This window comes from Myiozetetes cayanensis, unplaced genomic scaffold (genome assembly GCF_022539395.1).
Source record: "Myiozetetes cayanensis isolate MyiCay16 unplaced genomic scaffold, myiCay2020 scf1, whole genome shotgun sequence".
Lineage (NCBI taxonomy): Eukaryota > Metazoa > Chordata > Aves > Passeriformes > Tyrannidae > Myiozetetes > Myiozetetes cayanensis.
The window spans coordinates 134,196,744-134,216,165 of record NW_026086604.1 but is presented as its reverse complement, the minus strand read 5'-3'; the positions used below and the strand labels follow the sequence as shown (position 1 = coordinate 134,216,165).

At 43.8% G+C, this 19,422-nt stretch overlaps 1 protein-coding gene across 1 annotated transcript in view; it reads right to left on the bottom strand.

Annotated features, from left to right (window-relative positions):
* The window catches only part of GPR158 (G protein-coupled receptor 158), a 187,128-nt gene extending 171,780 nt beyond the window's left edge, over window positions 1–15,348 (bottom strand). Inside the window, exons 1-2 of the mRNA XM_050308312.1 lie at window positions 14,324–15,348; window positions 141–246 (exon numbers count right to left, since the gene is read on the bottom strand). Coding sequence (XP_050164269.1) covers window positions 141–246; window positions 14,324–15,195 — 978 coding nt within the window. The 5' untranslated portion in view covers window positions 15,196–15,348. The remainder of the gene's footprint in view (window positions 1–140; window positions 247–14,323) is intronic.
* Window positions 15,349–19,422: the final 4,074 nt, after the last annotated feature.

Here is a 19,422-nt window from a genome sequence, read left to right as displayed (position 1 = left end):
GTAACACCTTGCACGGAAAGATTTCTTCAGCCTAAAAACCACATTTAACACCTATAAAATAAATAACATTTATACTACAGAACTGTACTCATAGTGGAAAGATTTGTTATTGAAGTGAAGTCCCTTAGGGACAAACATACCTCAGAATTGTTGAGATGACACCTGTGTGTCCCCGAGAACCACCCCTCGCTTGAACACTGGTCAATGTCCACCTTCTGCAAATTGATGTCAACCTTGACAACACCTCTGAAAAGAGAGAGAAACAGCCGTGAACATAACTCCAGACACAGGTTAGACTTCTTTATGATGCTGTAGCCTGAAAAGCAGAACTACATCTTTCCTTTAAATATGGAATTTGATAAAGTGTCCAAAAACCAGTTTTGTGCTCCCCAAGCCATGATCACACAAACACATTCTTATTTTAGACTTTACTGAGATGTATTATGGCAAGAGCTCAGTATATCCAATGCATTAAGTGTAAGGTGGAAGTTAAGTACAAGTTATATGCCCTTCACACTTTACAATGCAGCAAAGACCACAAAATTTATACAATGAAAGACATGCACTACTTTTTCTGAGGCAGCAATCTCACCAGCCAACTCTGAATACAAGGTACCAGGCATCACATCTCACCCCCTGTCCAGAGATAACTACATCCTCCCCTTCGCTCCAGGGAAACCTTACTTGCTAAAACAACTGGCAAAAGTTTTTTTCTTTATTCTCCCTGGAGACACTCCAATGTCTGGTGACATTCAGGCCTCCCCTCTGCAGCTCAGCATCCTCCTCCAGCAGGCATCTTAACCCTCTCCCCTAGTTCCTGCCAGCTAGTCCTGGTATAAAACCTGATACATCAGAAAGCAGCACAAGTTAGCAGTAGTCCACTGATGTCTGTGAAGCCAGAAAAAAGCTTCCTACACACACAGGTCCTCAAGGACCATCTGAACTGTGTAAGTCCCACACCAAGAAGATTCAAGTTTTCATCAAGTTTCCCTCAAAAATTCTTTTGAAAGAAAAGCTAACAAGCCAATTTCAAGGCCAACATTGTTTTATAAACAACTCAAAAATCACCAGAAGAAAAAAGCTGCAAGGCTGAAGTTTCAGATGTTTAAAAAAAAACTTCACAGACTTTTATATTCTCTCTAAAATAACCTCCAGAATGACTTGGGACGTAGAACATTTATAGCATCACTTTGTGAGAGCACATTATCTGTGACTGCTTTGCTGCTGTCTGGACTTAGCAAAAATGTCAATATGCAGCTTCTAGCTGCTAGATCATTACATGAACTCACTCATAGTGGATGGATGCTCTCTACTGATTTCTTAAATTTGGGATACCATTCCTTTTAAGTCAGTCATTTCAGCCACTTTAGACAGAATTTTTCGTTTCCACACGTCTGAATTTCTACAACTACAAACACCATCATCCCTTCTTTCACACTGCAAATTAACAAGGACGTGGCCCAACCTCTACCTCAAGAACACCTCACTCACCTCAAAGTGTGTTGCCTCTTTTAATCAAATCTCACAATAATACACTAATAATAATAACATATCTACAGAGCCATTTATTTGAGTGCTTACTAACAAAATTAGAACAGGCATAAGAGTAAGCTTGATCAAAACCAGGACAATATTGTTGACCCCAGTACAGCCAAGCGCTAAGTCTTCTCAACAGTTAAATTTGAGCATTCCTCAGACATGCTATACAGTCATTGGAGAAACACAAACACATCACTTAAGTGATCAGAAGAAGAATGCATTACAAAAGTACATAAGACAGCCAATAGGAAGTTAGACAGTACAAGAACACTTCATCCCCCTCAGTCTCCTGCCTAAAATCTAAATAATCTGACGCCAGACACACTTGGAAATTACCTGAAATATTTAAGTGCTGGTTCTAGCAGTTCAATTTAAAATAGCACACACCTCACCTCTAGAATACTTTATATACTTTTAGTTTACAGCTTTGTGCCCTTGTACACTTGTTTTGAACAACAGTTTCTCCAGGAAATGCTCAAACCATACTTCCACCCCAATGAACTGGGTTTTCCATGTTCCAAGTGACCAATAAGCTCAAAGGGAAAAACTGCCATACTGCACAGATTATCTCTTCAAGGTGTTGATATCAGCAGATTACAAACTTAATCTTAACCTGCTAAGAAGGTACCTGACTCAGATGCTCATGGCAGTAGAGGTAGCCAATTCTCATCTGGTCATATGCAGATCCCACCAGGTCCATTTATACAGAGAGAAAAGCGATATCGCTTCAACCTTATTCGAACTGCAACTCAAGCATCTTAGAGAAGTTTTTCCCTTGTGCACATTTTGGTTTTAACTGGGAGGAAAGGAAACTCCTCTTTCCTTCTACAAACACTTTTGCAAAGAGAAGTACAGATTGCAAATGAAGAGCAAACTAGTCATTGCTAGGAGAGGAGAAAGACCTTAAGAGTTTGCTGTGTGGTACCACAAGCAGGCCCTGCAGGAGCACAGTGTCAGTAAAAAAGGATATAAATATTTTCAAAAGAACACGTACCTAAACGTTACTTGCAAGAAACACCACACACACACCAGAGGAATTAGGGGCAGTAAGCACACTGAGCAAGCATTTGAGTGTGGCTTTGTACCAGAAATGCTGCAATTTGGAGAATTCATGCCATGTTCTAGTGGGACAAGTATCAGAAATCAGGATAGCATCTTAACACAGAGCCGTGTACTGAAAAAGGAGCGTACTTCTGGATTTCTCACATCAGAATTGATTAGGTAACTTATATCCTTTGAAAGCTCCTTAACACAATTATTTTGTTCAAAATAGATGCAAAAATCAGATTCGTACAGCAACTGTCATTGCAAGAAACCTCTTGTGATCATTCAGTCTAATCACTTGCTCAAAGCAGACTCAGCTCAGTTGGGTTTTTTTTATAACTTCAATAATGGAGACTTCACCAGCTCTGAGAAACCTGATCCAGTGACTGACCACCCTCATAGCATCAAAAAAAAAAGTTTTCTGATGTTTAAATTAAATTTCTTATATTTCACTTTGTGCCCCTAGCGCTTTCTGTACTCTTATTGAATAACCCTGAGAAAGGTCTGTCTCTCTCTCCTTTACACTTTTTCACTGGCTATTTGCATACACAGAAAATGCTCCTGGAGCCTTTTCTTCTCCAGGTTGAACCGTACCAGCTCGCTCAGCTCTTCTTGTCTGTCAGATGCTCCAATCTTGAACCAATTTTGTGGTCCTTCACTAGGCTTGCTTCGGTACATCCATGTCTCCTGTACTGAGGAGACCAGAAGTGGACACAGCACTCTTGATGGAGCCCCACCAGGCTGGGTAAAGAGGAGGGATCGTTTTCCTCAACCCACTGGCAAAACTCTTCCACAGACCAGGAGGCTGTGGCTTTCTTTGCCACAAGCACACATTGGTGGTTCATGTCAAATTGGTGTCCACCAGGATCCCCCAGGCCTCTCCTGCCAAGCTGTTTTCCAATCATTAAGCCCTCAGCCTGTATTGGTTCATGGGTTATTCCTCCAAAGGTGCATCAGTTGGCATTTCCCTTTGCCAAACTTCTAATTTGCTCATCTCTCCAGCCTGTTTTAGACCCCCAAAATGGCAACACAAACAACTGGTCTCTCAGCCACTCCTCCCAGTTTTTATCATCTGCAAACTTGCTGAGACAACACTCTACCCTATTGTCCAGACCACCAAATGAAAATGTTAAAGAGAAGTGACTCCAATATCAACCCCTGGGATATATCAGTAATGACTAACCTCCAGCTGGACAGCCAGTCATCTAAGCACAGAAGGCTACTGGGTTGGTTAAATACTATTTTCCCCCTCATAAACCCATGCTGACTCCTCCCAATGACATTCCTCTTCTTCATGTATTTCAGAAGGAGTTTTCACAAATATTTGCTCCATCACCTTTTCAGCACTTGAGGTGAGGCTGATCAGCCAGTAGTGCTTGAAGACATCAAATACCTTGGCCTTTTCAAAATCCAGCACCACAGAGTATACTCCTCCATTCAAAAGCAAAGACCTTGGAAAAGACCTTTAAGATCATTGAGTCCAACCATTAACCTAATACTGCCAAAGCCACCACTAACCCATGTCCCCTAAGTGCCACATCTACAGAAGTTTTAAATATTCTCAGGGAGGGTCATTCCACAACTTCCCTGGTCCAGCCAGCCACACTATTGCTGATACAAGATGTTCATGGTCACAGTCATATTCAGACTGTCTCCATATTCCTCTCAGGTTACCTGACCCTGATTCTGCCTCCTGTGCACTTTCATTTTATGCTTCAGTTTTGTCAGGATCTCCCTGTTAAGTCATGCAGGTCTGAAAGTCATCTCATTTCAAAATATTTTCATAATACTTCTTCTAGAAATAACAAAAAATTTTTCTGTTTCAAGCTAAATTCCTTTTGTTTCTCTTGTGTTAAAACTTTTCTTACGAGAATGTTTGTCTTTCACAAAATACAATCTTCATCAACTCAATACAAACTTTTCTACCTACACACTTCATCTGCACAACCTGAACCTCTAATATGGTTAAGTTGTTCTGGTTTTCCCTTTTCTCAGAGCTTTGCAAATTTATGAGGTGAAAATTTACAGCAAGGAGACATAGTACAGCCCAAGAGCAAGATCATGAAAGCAATCTCTAACAGTTACAACCTATCATAGGCTATCAATTTTTCCCCCCATGGTGCACATTATTCTTTTTCTTTGAGCATACATGTGGCATTTACAGAAAGCATCATGGTGGTACAAGACTTCTACTGCGTTCACTTGTGATGCTTTGCCATTTTATAACACCACCTCAGACTTGTACCCCACAGTTATTACACACAAAGTACACCAATATGCACACAATATATTTCTGAAATTCATCTCTGATTAATACAGTAGCTGGCACAGCCTGTTTAGCCACCCACATTTTCAGTTATTTTTGACTCAGCATTCGGAAAATGGAACATATGGAAGAATACATCCTCCTAGAATGTATACAGACCAACTCCCTGTGTTATATTTATTGAACTAATTGGGAATAATGGCAGTGTTGCTATCTCAGTAGAAGCAATTCAGACAAATATCAAGGGTATAAGAGTAGACTCAGCTTGTCAGCACAACACATTCATCTGCACTGACAATGCTGCCAGGCTGAACCAAAGCCCCAGTCATAAGTTAATAACAATAGTACTGGTAATTATGGACCATCTGGCAGGTAAGTATATTTCGTTAATCTCCTTATAACAATGAATATTTTTTTCCTGCCACAATTTTCAGTCCTTTAAAAATATATATATATATTTAAGGATTGCGTGTTCATGTTTAACATGTAGTTAAGAAAGAATTAGTTGAATTGCACATAACAGATAATCATTGAAGAATTATGTCATCAAGGATTTTTTGTCAGGTCAGAGGTTTGATTTAAGAGGCTTTAATGTCTGTCTTTATTTCCAGTAGCACTGTTTGTTGGTATGCTGTTTGCCAGTTTGAAATGTGTGCCAGAAATTGATTTAAGCTTATATTCCCAACCTACTATCCTGATAGTTTCAGTAGTTATAATATTTCATTGTAACAACATGTTGTAAAACCTCTATCTACAGAATAATTTTTTTTGCCTCTACTGTTACATCATAAAAAGAGTAAAAAGAGCAGAAGGAGCATGTTCTCTTTCTCCCAGTCAGCTTGAGCCAGAACTGCACAGAATAATAGCCTGCCAACATTTAAATGGTGATAAATAATATCTTTGTCCTCTAGATCTTCAAAAGCTTTTTTGGCACAGAGACCATCACAGCTCAGCTAAACAAGCAAAGTTTGACTTCTAAGTTTGTACACTTATTTTTGTACCTGTAAGCACTGCAAGCAATCATAATTAAGGTATAAGGCATGGTTATCATACACTGAAGCAGACGTCATCCCCCAAATCTAAGCAGCTGCTTAGACTCTTGCTGCCATATTCATTCAGTCCTACATGATGTCCTTCATAAGTCCTCCTTACCACAAAACAAGGAGGTAAGAAAAACAAGTTCTCTACAGTCATCCCAAATCTGCAAATGCCCGCACCTCTAGACAAATGCCCGCTGTATTTAGGATAACCAAGGTGTTCAGGACAGATGCCTTTTCCAACCAGTCATTTTGGAGGCTAACACTTTCAAGAATATTAATTTTCAAATAGTGCATGCTGACACCTGAGGCTCCTCCATCAACTTAGCATCCAAAAATAATGCTGGTGTCAAATTGCCAAATTACTTTCAGCTCTAAGACTTACAGACAAACAGCAGTTTCTGCAGGTTCAAGTTGCTTTCGAAAGTTCATATTTAGGATTCTGCATCACTTAGACATTGTTAAAATTGTTACCTCTGCATATCCAGCCACATTCACAAAAGGCTACTGGGACATTACATACAACCTAATTTTGACCTGGTCACAGTTACCTCTAATTCCAGACTAATAGGACAGAGAAGGACTTACCTAATTCCTCAGCCATAGCATGACTGCTGCTTTTCAGCACACATTTTCATAGGAGAACCAGCTTTCACTAAAAATAAACCTAAGTGAAGAATAATGCATAGCAGCGTGGGCACATGAATTAGGATTCACCTGCAAAGGAAATCCCTCTAGGCCATTTGGAACAGTACTACAAGGGCAGAATACTTAAAGATGAATCCTCTGTTGTCTGAAGACTTACTTCAATCTGCCTTCACATTTATGGCATAAATATGCCACGGGGGGAAAATGCAGAGCTGCCTCTCTGGGGATTTCCCTCCAGTTTAGTTAGAGAGCTTCCTAGATACTCTGAGGGGCAGTAATATCTTTTTTCCTTGAGGATGCTTAAGTTGCTGCTAGCATCTTAACTCTGTCACAAAGCATCACCTTATATAGGAATGCCAGGTGTCAGTGATGGTGGGGTGGGGTACCACTTACATTAGATTCTCCCTATGAAAAAAGGTCTTGGAGCCAAAATCAAGTTACTTACTAAGAAACCAGCAACTTTTTTTTTTTTTGTAATGTTCCCATTGCTATCCATGGGGAGAAAGAAAGGTTCTCAAGGAACAGTAGAGAACATGATAGAAGAAAAAAGGTTAGGAACACAAAAATCTTTTGAAATAGAGGGATCCAACACAGTAAGGATGGTCTCAGCATAACTGTACCAAGTCCTCTGAGCCTGAAGATTTATTCAAAGGTAATAAGGCCATTCTAAAACTTGAAAGTAAGTGGAAGTCAACATTAAAAAAAAAAAGGGGGGCAAAATAGAGAGGCATAAACCTGGGCAAGGAACATAATACAAATTACAAGAATGTAAGACAAACCAAAAGACATCTTTTAGAATCAGTATGTTAAAAGTATAGGTTCTACTAATTAAAAACACTTCAAATACATCAGAAACATGAAAGCTGAAGTTGAATCTCTAAGGCCAACACACAACTAAGATATAAAGACTGCTCAGAGTGAAGACAGCTTTTGCCAAAAAAGTTATTTTCATCACTCTTGAATGCATCAATGTTAGCAAAAGTCAGCTTTCACAATGCAGGACAGTTAACAAGCTGGGCATCGCAACTATCCCTTCTTTGTTTGGCACATTCACAGCTGACCACAAATGGGTGGCCATTGACAAAGGCTGCAGGCGATAAAAACATTTGATATAACCCACAACTAAGTCTGGCTGACATAGAGAAAATATAATAAAGAAAAACTTTGGAAAGTGTTCATTCAAGAATCTGGGATGTCCCAACAGTTTTAGACTCAAGCAGTAAATTTAGAAACAGAAAGTTATGGAAGACAAACTATATATATACCATGGGATACATAAATATATTATGGAATACAACACCAAACTACATTGCAGAAGATAAAAGTGTATTAAAAAGCAAATTAGAATCCTGAAGATCAGTTTAATCCATACTTACTATCAACACTGGTTCAGAAAGTCTGAAAACCAATTTATTTTTATTGCTTATTATTGGGAGCCCCTGGTGGTCTAGTGGTAAAGGCGCGGCGCTATCACCGCCGAGACCCGGGTTCCATTCCCGGTCAGGGTCACTCCCGGGCAGGTGGGGCTCGTTAGCCCTTAAAGGCAACCCACCTATGTCCTAAGGACCTCGCTGCCACTGTCCAAGCTCGCTTGGCCCCAGCAGATAACCTTAGGATTAAAGGGTGGGCTCAGTTCCGCGCACACTGTGTCTCACCTAAAAAATCCAATGCGCAGGCTGGAAGGTGTAAAGACCTTCCCCGGATCTTTGCTCGCGAAGACTGGCCATTATTGGTAAATTGGATATAATGATGACAGGAGAACTCGGCACTTCCACTGCTCTTACATTTTTACTTATGTACCTGTCAGAAGTTGCTTTCGGATCAAGGGCTAGGTAAACCTTTCATCTGACCCAACACAGCAATGCTTTTTTTCTTATCTTCAGGAACATTTCTCTATCTCAGCCCACATTCACAAACAGAATAGATGGATCTGAATCTCGGATAGTAAGGACTGACTGCCACATGTCCATCCCCTTCAAAAGAGCTTTGATAACCTGCTGTGCTGGAAGTCTTGCCCAAGGGGGACAAGGATAGAGAACAGAGGAGTTGGAAACGGTCAAACAGCAGTTTGACCAAAAAAAATAGTTCATTTTATTGCACCTTCACATGTGCTACATAACTGTGGACATTTATGCAGTACGTGTTTCAATGCTCCCATGGTCGTATTTAACTTTTTTCTTCAAAGACCTTCTGTTTCTCCAATACTGAAGAAAGCTGAATCGTGTTTCTAAAAAGAGAAATCCCTACTTATTGTTCCTTTCCTGTGTTTCATCACTATCCAATTTTCTATCCCTATCCATGACCTCATATGAAAAATGCCAGCAGAGACATAATTGATTGCCTAGAGAATACTTAAAGCATACTAGGGGTTTCTACAAGCAGACAGTAAATGATAAGAAGTTTCTTTGTTCTAACTTCTCAGGAATATAAATCCAAGACATTCAGATGTTCTAGGAAATAAATTATTCCTTTTCATTTTTAAAACCAGTTCTAAATCCAGCCACATATTCAATCATGGTAAGGGCCAGGACACATTATAAAAAAATGTCAAGCTCACTATTTTTAAATATTTTCTAGATTACACAACTAATATATGATGTCACAAAAAAAAAAAAAAGTCCCCTTAAACAGTTAAAATTAATTTTCTTTCTTGGCTCAGTACTGAAACTAAAGAAAGATTGGAGGAAAACTAAAAAAAGGGGCTAGAGGAAGAAATTAAACCACATTTAAAAGAAAAAATTACTAGTTTTTACAACTTCATGTCTACGTTTGGGGTTTTTTTACCAAGCAATTTAATAGCTGTGAAATATTTAGTGGAATATGAAATCATGTACAATCCCCAAGAAATTACATATTTGTCATATATACTTCTACCTCCATGGTTTAATCTGTCTTCAGTAATGTTTCCTTAACTAAGAGTTTCATTACAGCCTAAGAACAGAGTGATCCAAGTCATTGTTAATAGTACAGTGGAAATCACTACATTACACTGCCTTTAGGGAAGAAACAGTTCAATTTAACTGTGCAATAAAGATTATCTTTGCATCAAATAACAGAGAAGTAGCAAACTTCTGAAGGACAGAAAATTTTGAGATGCAACACCTGATCTGGCCAAACTTCAAAATGAAGCTATCTGTAAATGCTCCAGAACATGATACCATTCAAAATAAAATAAAAATTTAAAAAAAAAAAAAATTCTCAGCTTGCTGACTGAGTACCTTTCTGCCAAAACAGACATTATTTCATTGCATTCTCTGCAAAGTCCTTAAAAAAAAAAGATAGCAAATACTGTCCTGGATTTGGTGTAAAACTTGCCAGAGCACAGTGGAAGGGGAAAAAAAAAAGCCAATGCCCCTGTATCCTGAAGACAGTATTTCCTACTAGACAGAAAACAGCACAAGACCAATGACCAGTTCCCAAAATGTTGACACATTACAAGATGACATTAAAGAAAATGAAAAGAGCACATATGAGAACATTTTGAACTGCAAAAGCAGCAATTCATTAATCAGAATTTGGGGATAATTGATGTCATTGCACAAGGCTGAAACACTGCACATGAATCTGACTAACCATGTTCAGGAAATACTGGAATAAGACTTGAGAAGAAGGGCCATGGCAACAGAGAGCTTATAAAAGGAGCCTGAAGAAAGCCAGTTTACGTAGTATAGTAAACAAAGGTGGAGAAGGGACTGCTGCCTATAAATAAGTCAGGGCAGTAAACATCAGCAAAGATTGCTACGTCAGATAAAAAGCAGTTCTGGACCAGAATAAATGCATGAGAACTGACTGAATAAATGCAGATCAGAAACCAGAAGCTATGCAACCATCAGGTTGTCCAGAGGGAAGCCCATCTACTTTCAGATGGAGATTTGTCAATTGATGACATTGAGTGAGCTTGTAACAGCAGAGGACCGATTCAGTGATCCAGAAGGACTTTTGTTTTTTAATTTGTATATTCTTACTGGCTGCCTACTTGGTCATCTTTCTTGCAGCTCAAGAAGTGATCTCCAAGATTGCTGCAAGCAATGAAAACCTCTCACTTCCTCTCCAGGGGCCAAGCAAATATTTTTAGAGAACATGCAGCTTCTCACACCTTTCCACTTCCTCAGCAGGGCTGCAAAGAGGCCAGTTGGGCCATCATGCGCCATGGAACATTGTTCATTCTCATCATATGACAGGCAATAGCAGAGGAGGGTCACACAAGATATGTGACAAATGCTATCGTGTTCTACCCTCTGCAGCACTACAGTTGAGGAGTAATTAGGCACATTAGATGGTGAATTTCAGCTGCAAACCGCATCACTTTAGCTTTCTTAAGAAAGGAGAAGAGATGGTTAACATCAGGTGATTACTTCTAGTCTCTGTGGATCCTCATTTCTGAATGAGAGCTTGCACTGCATCTTGTAAGCAGGTAATGTTCTCTCTCTGCACTCTGGGTGGTCCAAGGACCAGCAAATGCAGACAACAAAATACCAGCAAGCACTGCTAAGAAGCTACAGCCAGCCAGCACTGCTAACTTAGCATTGCACTGGGCTAATGTGGTCCCACCAGGCCTGAACAGCTTCTGGTACATTTATCAACACAACCAAGTTGTCTTTGGTTTCAATTTCATCTCAGTCTTGGCCTACAGTGTCAGCCTTGGAAAGACAACTTAGACACCCATATTCACTCCTTGGCCTTCACTTTGGACAGTTTGGCAGCAACCTCTTGGTAAGGAAGGAGGTGAAACTGAAGACAGCAAGTTGTTTGCAAGAGCCCCCTGGCCTGTAACACTCACATCCTCCAGCATAAAGTACTGTAACCCTTCACAATGCAAAGAGCAAAGCTTGTTGCTTTTTGCTGCACCTTCAGAATGCCATTGACAACAGCACTGCAGTAGTAGCATGTATTGAACATACCCAGTACCCAGGAGTAATTATTAGTATTGACCTTCATTAAACTCTTTCCATTGCTACACCACATGACATACCATCTGTTGCTGCCAAAGAAGAGATATCAAGAAGAAAGAGCAATGGTTTTTCCTTCTGTAGTCTAAAGAACTCTCTTCCATGGATACAGCATATTCCTGAACATCTCTTACCCTCATGTACCATGCCATAAACCTAACACGAGCCAAGAGAGTCCACAAACAGCTAGAATAATATTAAAGTAGTATGCACTAAATCATCATTAACAACCTCATATTAGATTATTAAGTGGAAGTAGCGTGTTAACTAACGCATTAACATCTTCCTAACAGATGTTTCAAAGATACTTTGTTTGGAGAACCAACATAGCTTTTTCAAAAGATGAAGGTTAATAAATACTGCCTCATCATACAGGCCTTAAACAGAATTTAAAAGCAAAATACTGCGTTAGTCAAAGACTGGTGGTGAGGAGAAATAAAACTTATTTCAAGAGGCACCTTACAGTGATTCACACTAATTTTCCAGTAACTACGTTACATTTTACATTTTTCTATTGCTTGCTTATACTTGGAACCATTTTTCCTTTTCAGAACTCACTCTGAGGCCATGTACCTATCAAGTATAGAAAACATTCTGCAAATATTAAGACAAACCACAAATCTTAGAAGCTTTTATGTGCAGTATTTCCTATCTAGCTGTAAAGTTACTTTCTCAATATGCCAAAAAAAAGTTTATATTAGAAGCCCATCTTTCATGTAACATATCTCAAACTAGGAACAACAGGAACTATCATTTAGCCTTGGTAGAATATGTGCATGTGTGTCTTTATAAAGGTACTTCTTCCACCTGCTTCTTTAATAGTCACAAAAAACATATAGACCCATTTTCTTAGAAATGCTTACCAACTCATCTCTCTATTGATACAACAAAACTTTGTTAGTTTTGCCCTAACTATTGGATATAGGACCGATACAACACTTAGAACTTCCACAGTATACTCCATCTCAAGATCTTCTAAATAAGAAGTGGTTCTCCAAGCTCAGATGAGCTCAATGGATGCCCTTTGAAGTATCAGAGTTATAACAGGTTATTCTATTTCTTCAACTGAAGTGACTCTCACGTGGCAAACAGAGGCTGGGAAGGTGAGGCAGGGAAGGCAGTGCTCTTACTGCATCCAGGAGGACATCTACTGGTTGCCTTGGTCGGCCAGAGTTACTCCAGAAAGGGACCTGGTGTTTCCTGCACACCAAATCTACCACAGCAGAAACCTACACCACTGAGATGTTTTCTGGCATCACGGGATCCTGGCATAGAGCTGAGATTGAAGCTTTAGACACGGGTTTATTTCCTCTTCATGGAAGGCAAGACTGAAGCTTCTTTGAATCATGCTTTATATCAAAATTTACCTTCTCAGATAGCTGCCACCCCACCTCCAGCCTGGTGGTTCTGCAGGTTCTGTGAACCTCTGAACCCAACAAGAGAGTATCAGCCTACATTAACTTTCACAAACATCCTGAAGTCCATCAAGTGTTAAACACCACATTTCAGTGACCTATGAGAAGTTTCTTGAACTTTTCTGCACCCCCTAGGGTCCAGAAAAGCTCTGCAGTAGACCTATTCTTGGGTTTTGGTCTCGAGAGGAATTCAGCAACAAACAGCCTACAGATGAGCTCATTTCATCTTAACCCTACCATCCCCATAAGCATGAAAACTGCAAGGCAAAAAAAGCAATTCAATAGAGAAATAAACAGCCACTCTCCATTTAACATTCTTTCCCCCTCCCCCCAAGGATTCATGACTGTATTTGTATCACGCTGATCCCACTGGATTTCAGACTAAGCCAAGAAAAACAGTGTTCACAGACACTATTGCCTCATCACCTAGGTATGGCAAAATCTCTTTGGTGTCTGCTGTGTTCTTATCTATTTTTACCTACTTCTAACTCATAGCACAAAGCAAATTCCGTGTTCTTCTCTCATCCTCCCACAAATGCCAGCTACTTCTGGGCAGTGGGTATTCCCCAATGGGCAGAGCTACCTATGAACCCCATCACAGAACTGCCAGCAGGAAAATCTGGCTTCTCAGCTAGATTCCTCCCATTCTTTGAGCAAGCCTCTCTGCTGTCAAAATACAAAGATAGAAGAAAGAGCCTTTTTATATCTTCCCCTCTGCTAGTCACAGCCCAGTGCAATAAAAAATAAGCAAATCTTTACATATTCCAGGTACCAATTACACAGCTACGTAGCCAGGAGTGTCCTAAGGAACACTTTCCTACTGCCAGTTCAGGTTATAGCCACATGCACTATGACGGAACTACTGTCACCATCACTTATTTACCTACAAGTGTACTGACCACTCACCAAGCTCAAGCACCCCAGTGGATGCACTCAGGAGTCCAGAAATTGCAGTTTACCAGCACAGTGGTGATGTTTCTGAGTTCTGGTTAAAATCATAGCTGGGGTCAAGCTAGGTTTAACTACACAGTAATACTAAGAAATAACACCTCAATAAACATCTTCCTCTTGCAGGCAGAAATAAACTTCAACCAGCAACTGCTGCTCTCCTCTCCCCACCACAGGCACACCAGGAAGGTAACCCACATGCGCATCTGCTTCCATGGGAGCAGGTAAAGCAAACGTTGTCTTACAGATGGAGATGACAGCGATTCCCTTAGTGAGCAACAGCTCCCTAAGGCAAACGAAGGTACAGCTCAATAGGAAGGCCTGAGGTTGCCTTGCGGTGTGACTGAGCAGCCCGTGCGGCAGGGGTTGATCAGGTCACTCCAGAGACACAGCACTACCTCCCTTAGCAGGGAGGCAGAACCAAACCCCCACTCTACCCCCAAATTGTCAATAGAAAGCGAGGAGAACTCCTCCTACCTGAATTCGGGGATGAGGTTTGGCCGCAGCCCATAGAAAGCCGCCGAGAGAGTCACTAGCCAGCCGGGTTTGTAATTCCCATTCTCACACTCCAGGTATGGTGAGGACCACCTGATGTGGTTCTTATCAGCAGCAAAGCTGTCCCGCCTCTTCCAACTATTCTCCAAAGTTTTGGAGCCCGTGTTTAAGACCTTCCTGTGCAGATGTGGCCTCCACTTGCGCTTCAAGCTGTGGAACCACTCTGTTTCCACAGAAGCATTGGCCAGTCGGTGAGCTGAGGAGGACAAGTCCTGCAGGAGAACCTGGCTCTCATGCCTGCTGGCCTGGAGGAAAACCTGGGGAGTGGAGGAGAAAGGCTCCGTGCTGAAAGTGATAGCTGCCCTGGAGATGTTGGGGTCCTCCTCCAGCAGGCTCCTGATCAAGGCGCGGTACCATTCCAAGTCCTCCTGCAAGTTCTGCTCCCGCGACTTATTGCTCTGGAGGATCATGTTGAGTAAGTTGGTGGCGTGGGTGAGGGTGCCCAGGGCCCCGTGCAGGGAGGGGTGCGAGGTGAAGCGCGACTTGCCGGCGAGGCTGGCCAGCTCGTACCGCCCGGAGCAGTTGGCTCGCCGCAACTCCCGGGAGTCGCCCGTGTAGAGGAACGAGGCCACGTCCTGGGGCACCTCCTCGGCGAGCCGCTGCGCCAAGATGGTGCTCTCCGAAGAGCGGCTCCGCGGGGCCGGCGGAGGCTCCCGGCTCTTGATGTGGTTGTAAATAGACTGCGTCCCTCCGAGCGCCCGCTCCCGGCCGCGCACCGCCTGCCCTTGGCCGGCGGCAACCCCCGGTCCGCGCTGGGCGAGGAGCAGGAGGAGAAGAAGCCGGAGCAAAGCCATGTCCCCCGGTGCTGCCGGCAGCGCCGGCACGGCGAGGCGGCTGGGGATGGGCTTCGCGCAGGCGGCCGCGGCGCAGGGGCGCGAACGCGCAGGGTCGGCGGAGCGGCGGAACGCGGCCCCGGCCCGCGAGTCACCTGTGGCGGCACCGCCCGCGCCTCCCCCAGCGCGGGGCACCGCGCAGCCCCTCCGGCGACGGCAGCGCCGAGCCCGCCCGCGCCTCCTCCCGCCGCGGCCACCGCGCTCACTGAGCTGCTGCTGCTGCCCGGCGCATCGCGCAGGGGCGGCGGCGCCCGCGCCCAGCGCAGCGGCGGGTCCCCCCGCGCCGCCCCGCCACCGCCCGCGCCCCGCCGCTCCGCATCCTTCGGGCGCCGCTGCCGGAGACGGGGGCCCGCGGTGCGGGACTGCCACTTGCTGCGGGAGTCGGCGGGCGGGGCTGCTGCGGGGGAGCCAGCGCTCGGCGCTCCGAGCGAGGACACCCGACCGTGGGAGGATGCTCTCCGGGCGGCTCCGCCACGGGCACCGCGCGGCGCCCCTCGCCGCCGGCCCTTATAGGTGTACGCCAGGCAGCGGCCGCCCTATGTGGCCGCCTCGCCTGTCAGTCAGCCGACAACCACTCACGGGGCAGGAGGACGGCGCCGTGCGGCGCCGGGGGAGGCGGCGCTGCTGCCGGCGCGGAGAGAGGCGTCGAGGCACCTCGCGTCACCTGCCGCCGGCTCAGCGCGGGGTGGAGGCGTGGGAGGCGCCCGCCTCGCCGGCACCGCTCGGCCCTCCGCAGGGTCGGAGGTCGCGGGCGGGGAAGCCGCGGGGGCTGCGGCGCGCCCGGGGCCGCCTGCGGCGGGGGGCAGCGACCCCTGGTGTCCGGGGAAGGGGCAGCGACCCCTGGTGTCTGGGCGAGGGGCGGCGCCGCTCGCTCTGCGCCCCCGCTCCGGGGGCGACCGGCGGGAGCGGCCGCGGGGCGAGCGGAGGAGCGGGGCGAGCGGAGGAGCGGGGCGAGCGGAGGAGCGGGGCGAGCGGAGGAGCGGGGCGCCGGTGCCCAGAATATCTCCGCCTCCCTCCGCCGCGGGGAGCGGGAGAAGCCCAGGGAAGGCGGCTACAGCGAGATCTGCAGCGTGGGCTGCCGCCTGTCAGGGCTGCCGCCTGTCAGGGCTGCGTGCCGCCGTGGGGAAGGCACGCTGGGTGGGCGGCGGGGACACGGGTTACTCCTCGGCTTCCCCCGGGACGCGTGGGCCCACCCGGGCTGCCCCCGAGGGAGGAAGGAGGCGTTTGGCTGAGGGAACGACGTTTGGGTGGGAATGGGCAACTCTGCCTTGTGAGATGTCCGGGCCCACATCCAGGATACCCACATGGCCCGCGGGCCCCTCGCATGGGCTGCCCCTCCTGCCCACGCTGCCTCACCTGCCCCGCATCCCACTGGAACGGGCACTGAGCCACTCTCCCTGCAACTACAGCGGCTGGCTGATTGCATTCACATAACCATGAGCTTTTCTTCCTTTTTCCCTTTAGTGTTTTAACTCCAAGGTGCTAATTCCTAGTGCTGTTTTCAAAACTAAGCCCTTAATCCAGTGGCTTTCAACTGACCTGCAGAGCACCTGTGTGGAGCCAAAGCAGCAGAGGCTGATCACTCCGGCTTTCCTCCTGCTCTGTGGAAAACCCCCTTGGAATAACACAAGTGCATAGAAGATGTAGTTGGGATTTTCCAGATAAGCCATCATGACCAGTAATAAGGATCTAGTTTATCAAAGCATTTACTTACGTATTTAGCTTGGTGCATTTTCTTTGGCAGGATTATTCATCTGCTCAATATCTTGCTGTTGGATGAGGAGTTTGTGACAGGAGGCAGTTAGCAAAGGGTGAATTTTAGAGAAGGTGTTCCACAGCAAAATCTCCTAACTGCAATTAATTTCATTCTCATTTAATATAAAATTCAATTTTGGAACTCAAAAGTGCAGATGAAGAGAGTAGTAAAAGAGGATCTTTTTTTTTTTTTCTCACACACACACACGCATACACGTATATACACACACACATGCATGCACATCCTATAAAGAGCAGATTTCAATCATGCAGAATATATGATCTAATTTTAAACCACTGACAAGATATATCTGCTCCTTAAAGCATAATCTTATTTCCAAAATGTTTGAAACTACACCTAAAGGAATAGCCACTCTAACATAGCTAAATATAAATTACATATGTCCTAGGACATATAACATATGATGTTATCCACTTTATTTTTGCCTATGGACACCTTTAATAATCACAATATCTCATGTGGATAAGAGAGAAAGTTATAAATACTTTTTTTCTCTCGTTGTATGCAATTGAAGAGGATATTCACTGCCTAAGAATAATTTACTTCTACTGAACTTTCCCTCAAGTGAATAGTCAGATTATTTAGAAACTGCGTATACTGAGCAGCTCAGAAGCTGGTATTTACAGTTTAGCACAGCACAGGGAATCTGTGCTTCCAAATCTGCTCTGAGCAAATACCTAAAGATGCATCATTTACTGTGGATAAGAGAGAACCAGGGCTTTTGACAGCAGCAGCCCTTAGGACTGAGCTAAGATAAGATGGGATCTGCTACATGGGGAGATATCAATGGCAACATAAATAAACAAGCATTTTTTTAATGGTGTACCTGTGCTGATTCTCTTTATTGACAGACAAGGGCTGTTCTAAAGGAAATGTTTGTTCCCTGTTGAGCAGTCGCTTCCCCTGCTCTAGCCTGACTATTAATACCTATCTACATTGCACTGGACCTGCTAAATCTCCACATTCACACATTCTCAGGATAATCAAATATCCCCTTGATGTACTTGCATAGTAAGTCCCTTCTATTTCCCGATCACCCCACAGTCCTTCCAAATACCCCTCTCCAGTAGCACCCACTGTTCCCCTACCCTCTTGTCCTTCACTGATAACCCCAGAAGTGTAGTTCTTAATCCAAAGGTTTGCCAGGAGCCAAAATGGGTTAGTGCACAGCTCCAGCTGCTGGAAGTCTCTCCCTTAATGTCAAGCATTAGAAGTCTCTCTTTCCTATTTTATTGGTCTGCTCTGTGTTTGTGCTCTCTGCACCACTTCTTCCGAGTCAGAGGGAGAGGATGAGAGGTTAGCAGGAGGACTTTCTCATTAAGGATGCCAAGATCATTGTTGAGTCTTGTACAGCTGCATCACAGAGGGTTCAAAGAGGCTTTCATTATTCTTAAGGGCTTCCTCCTGCAGTCAGTTCAGACCTGATCCCAAACAGCTACTGTGTACAGCCACGTTCAGTATGAGACACAAACACATTTTAAACCATTGCAAATCTGCAGCTTCTTATAGCTTTGTAAATAGTATGCTATGGGACCCAAATCCTGCCATTAATTGCCCAGATCCAGGGAATTGACAATATGGAAAGATAATATCCTCCTAGATTAAGAAAATTACCAAATATTTTATTTATGTGAGTTTACTAAGGGTTGGAAGAGGTGTAGGAACCTTTGATCTTTGTATTTTTATTTAGTATTAAAATGTGCTGATGGTTCTGGACTGTCATTTCTGATCAGCTGTCAGAAATCTGTTCAGCTGTGACCAGGACAATGTGAAAATTGAATTGGAAAAATGGATGAGTCCCTGAGACACAAGATTACTGTGACTGAATAATGTTTCCTATGCTTCTGCCTCAGTTGTGCCAGAGGTGCTGCATCAACCCAACCTCTGGCGAGGAATCAGGAGGCATCTGACCATTGCCCTGAATATTTCTGAGTTGTTACAACTGTTGCAATTGCTGCATGCAATGTACTTGTGCATGAAGTGTCTCGATTTACTGTATTACCTACCAGGATAGAAGTCAGCTCTACCTGAGTCTAATTACAGTGTAGAAAAAATAGAAGTGCAAAGTGTTAGATGTTTTTAACAGACTGGAGTAAGCGTAACCTACTTTCTTCAAATAAGGCCTACACAAAAAGATCTTGGTTTATCTGAACTATTTGAAATGCTAGAAGCATCAGAATTATTAAAATCAGCATTATTAAAACCAGCTGGAATGTAGGAAAGGCTGTTATAGCTGTGAAATGTATTTAAATACTCAGTTATTTATTAGTATTTGTTCTAGAATATTTAGATGAAATACGGACTTTCCACAGGAGTAAGTGCTAAAACACTACAAAGTGTTGTATTTCTCTCACAAAATAAGCAAAATTTTTATCAAAATCATTGCTTGTGCTATTTAAAAACACATTAAA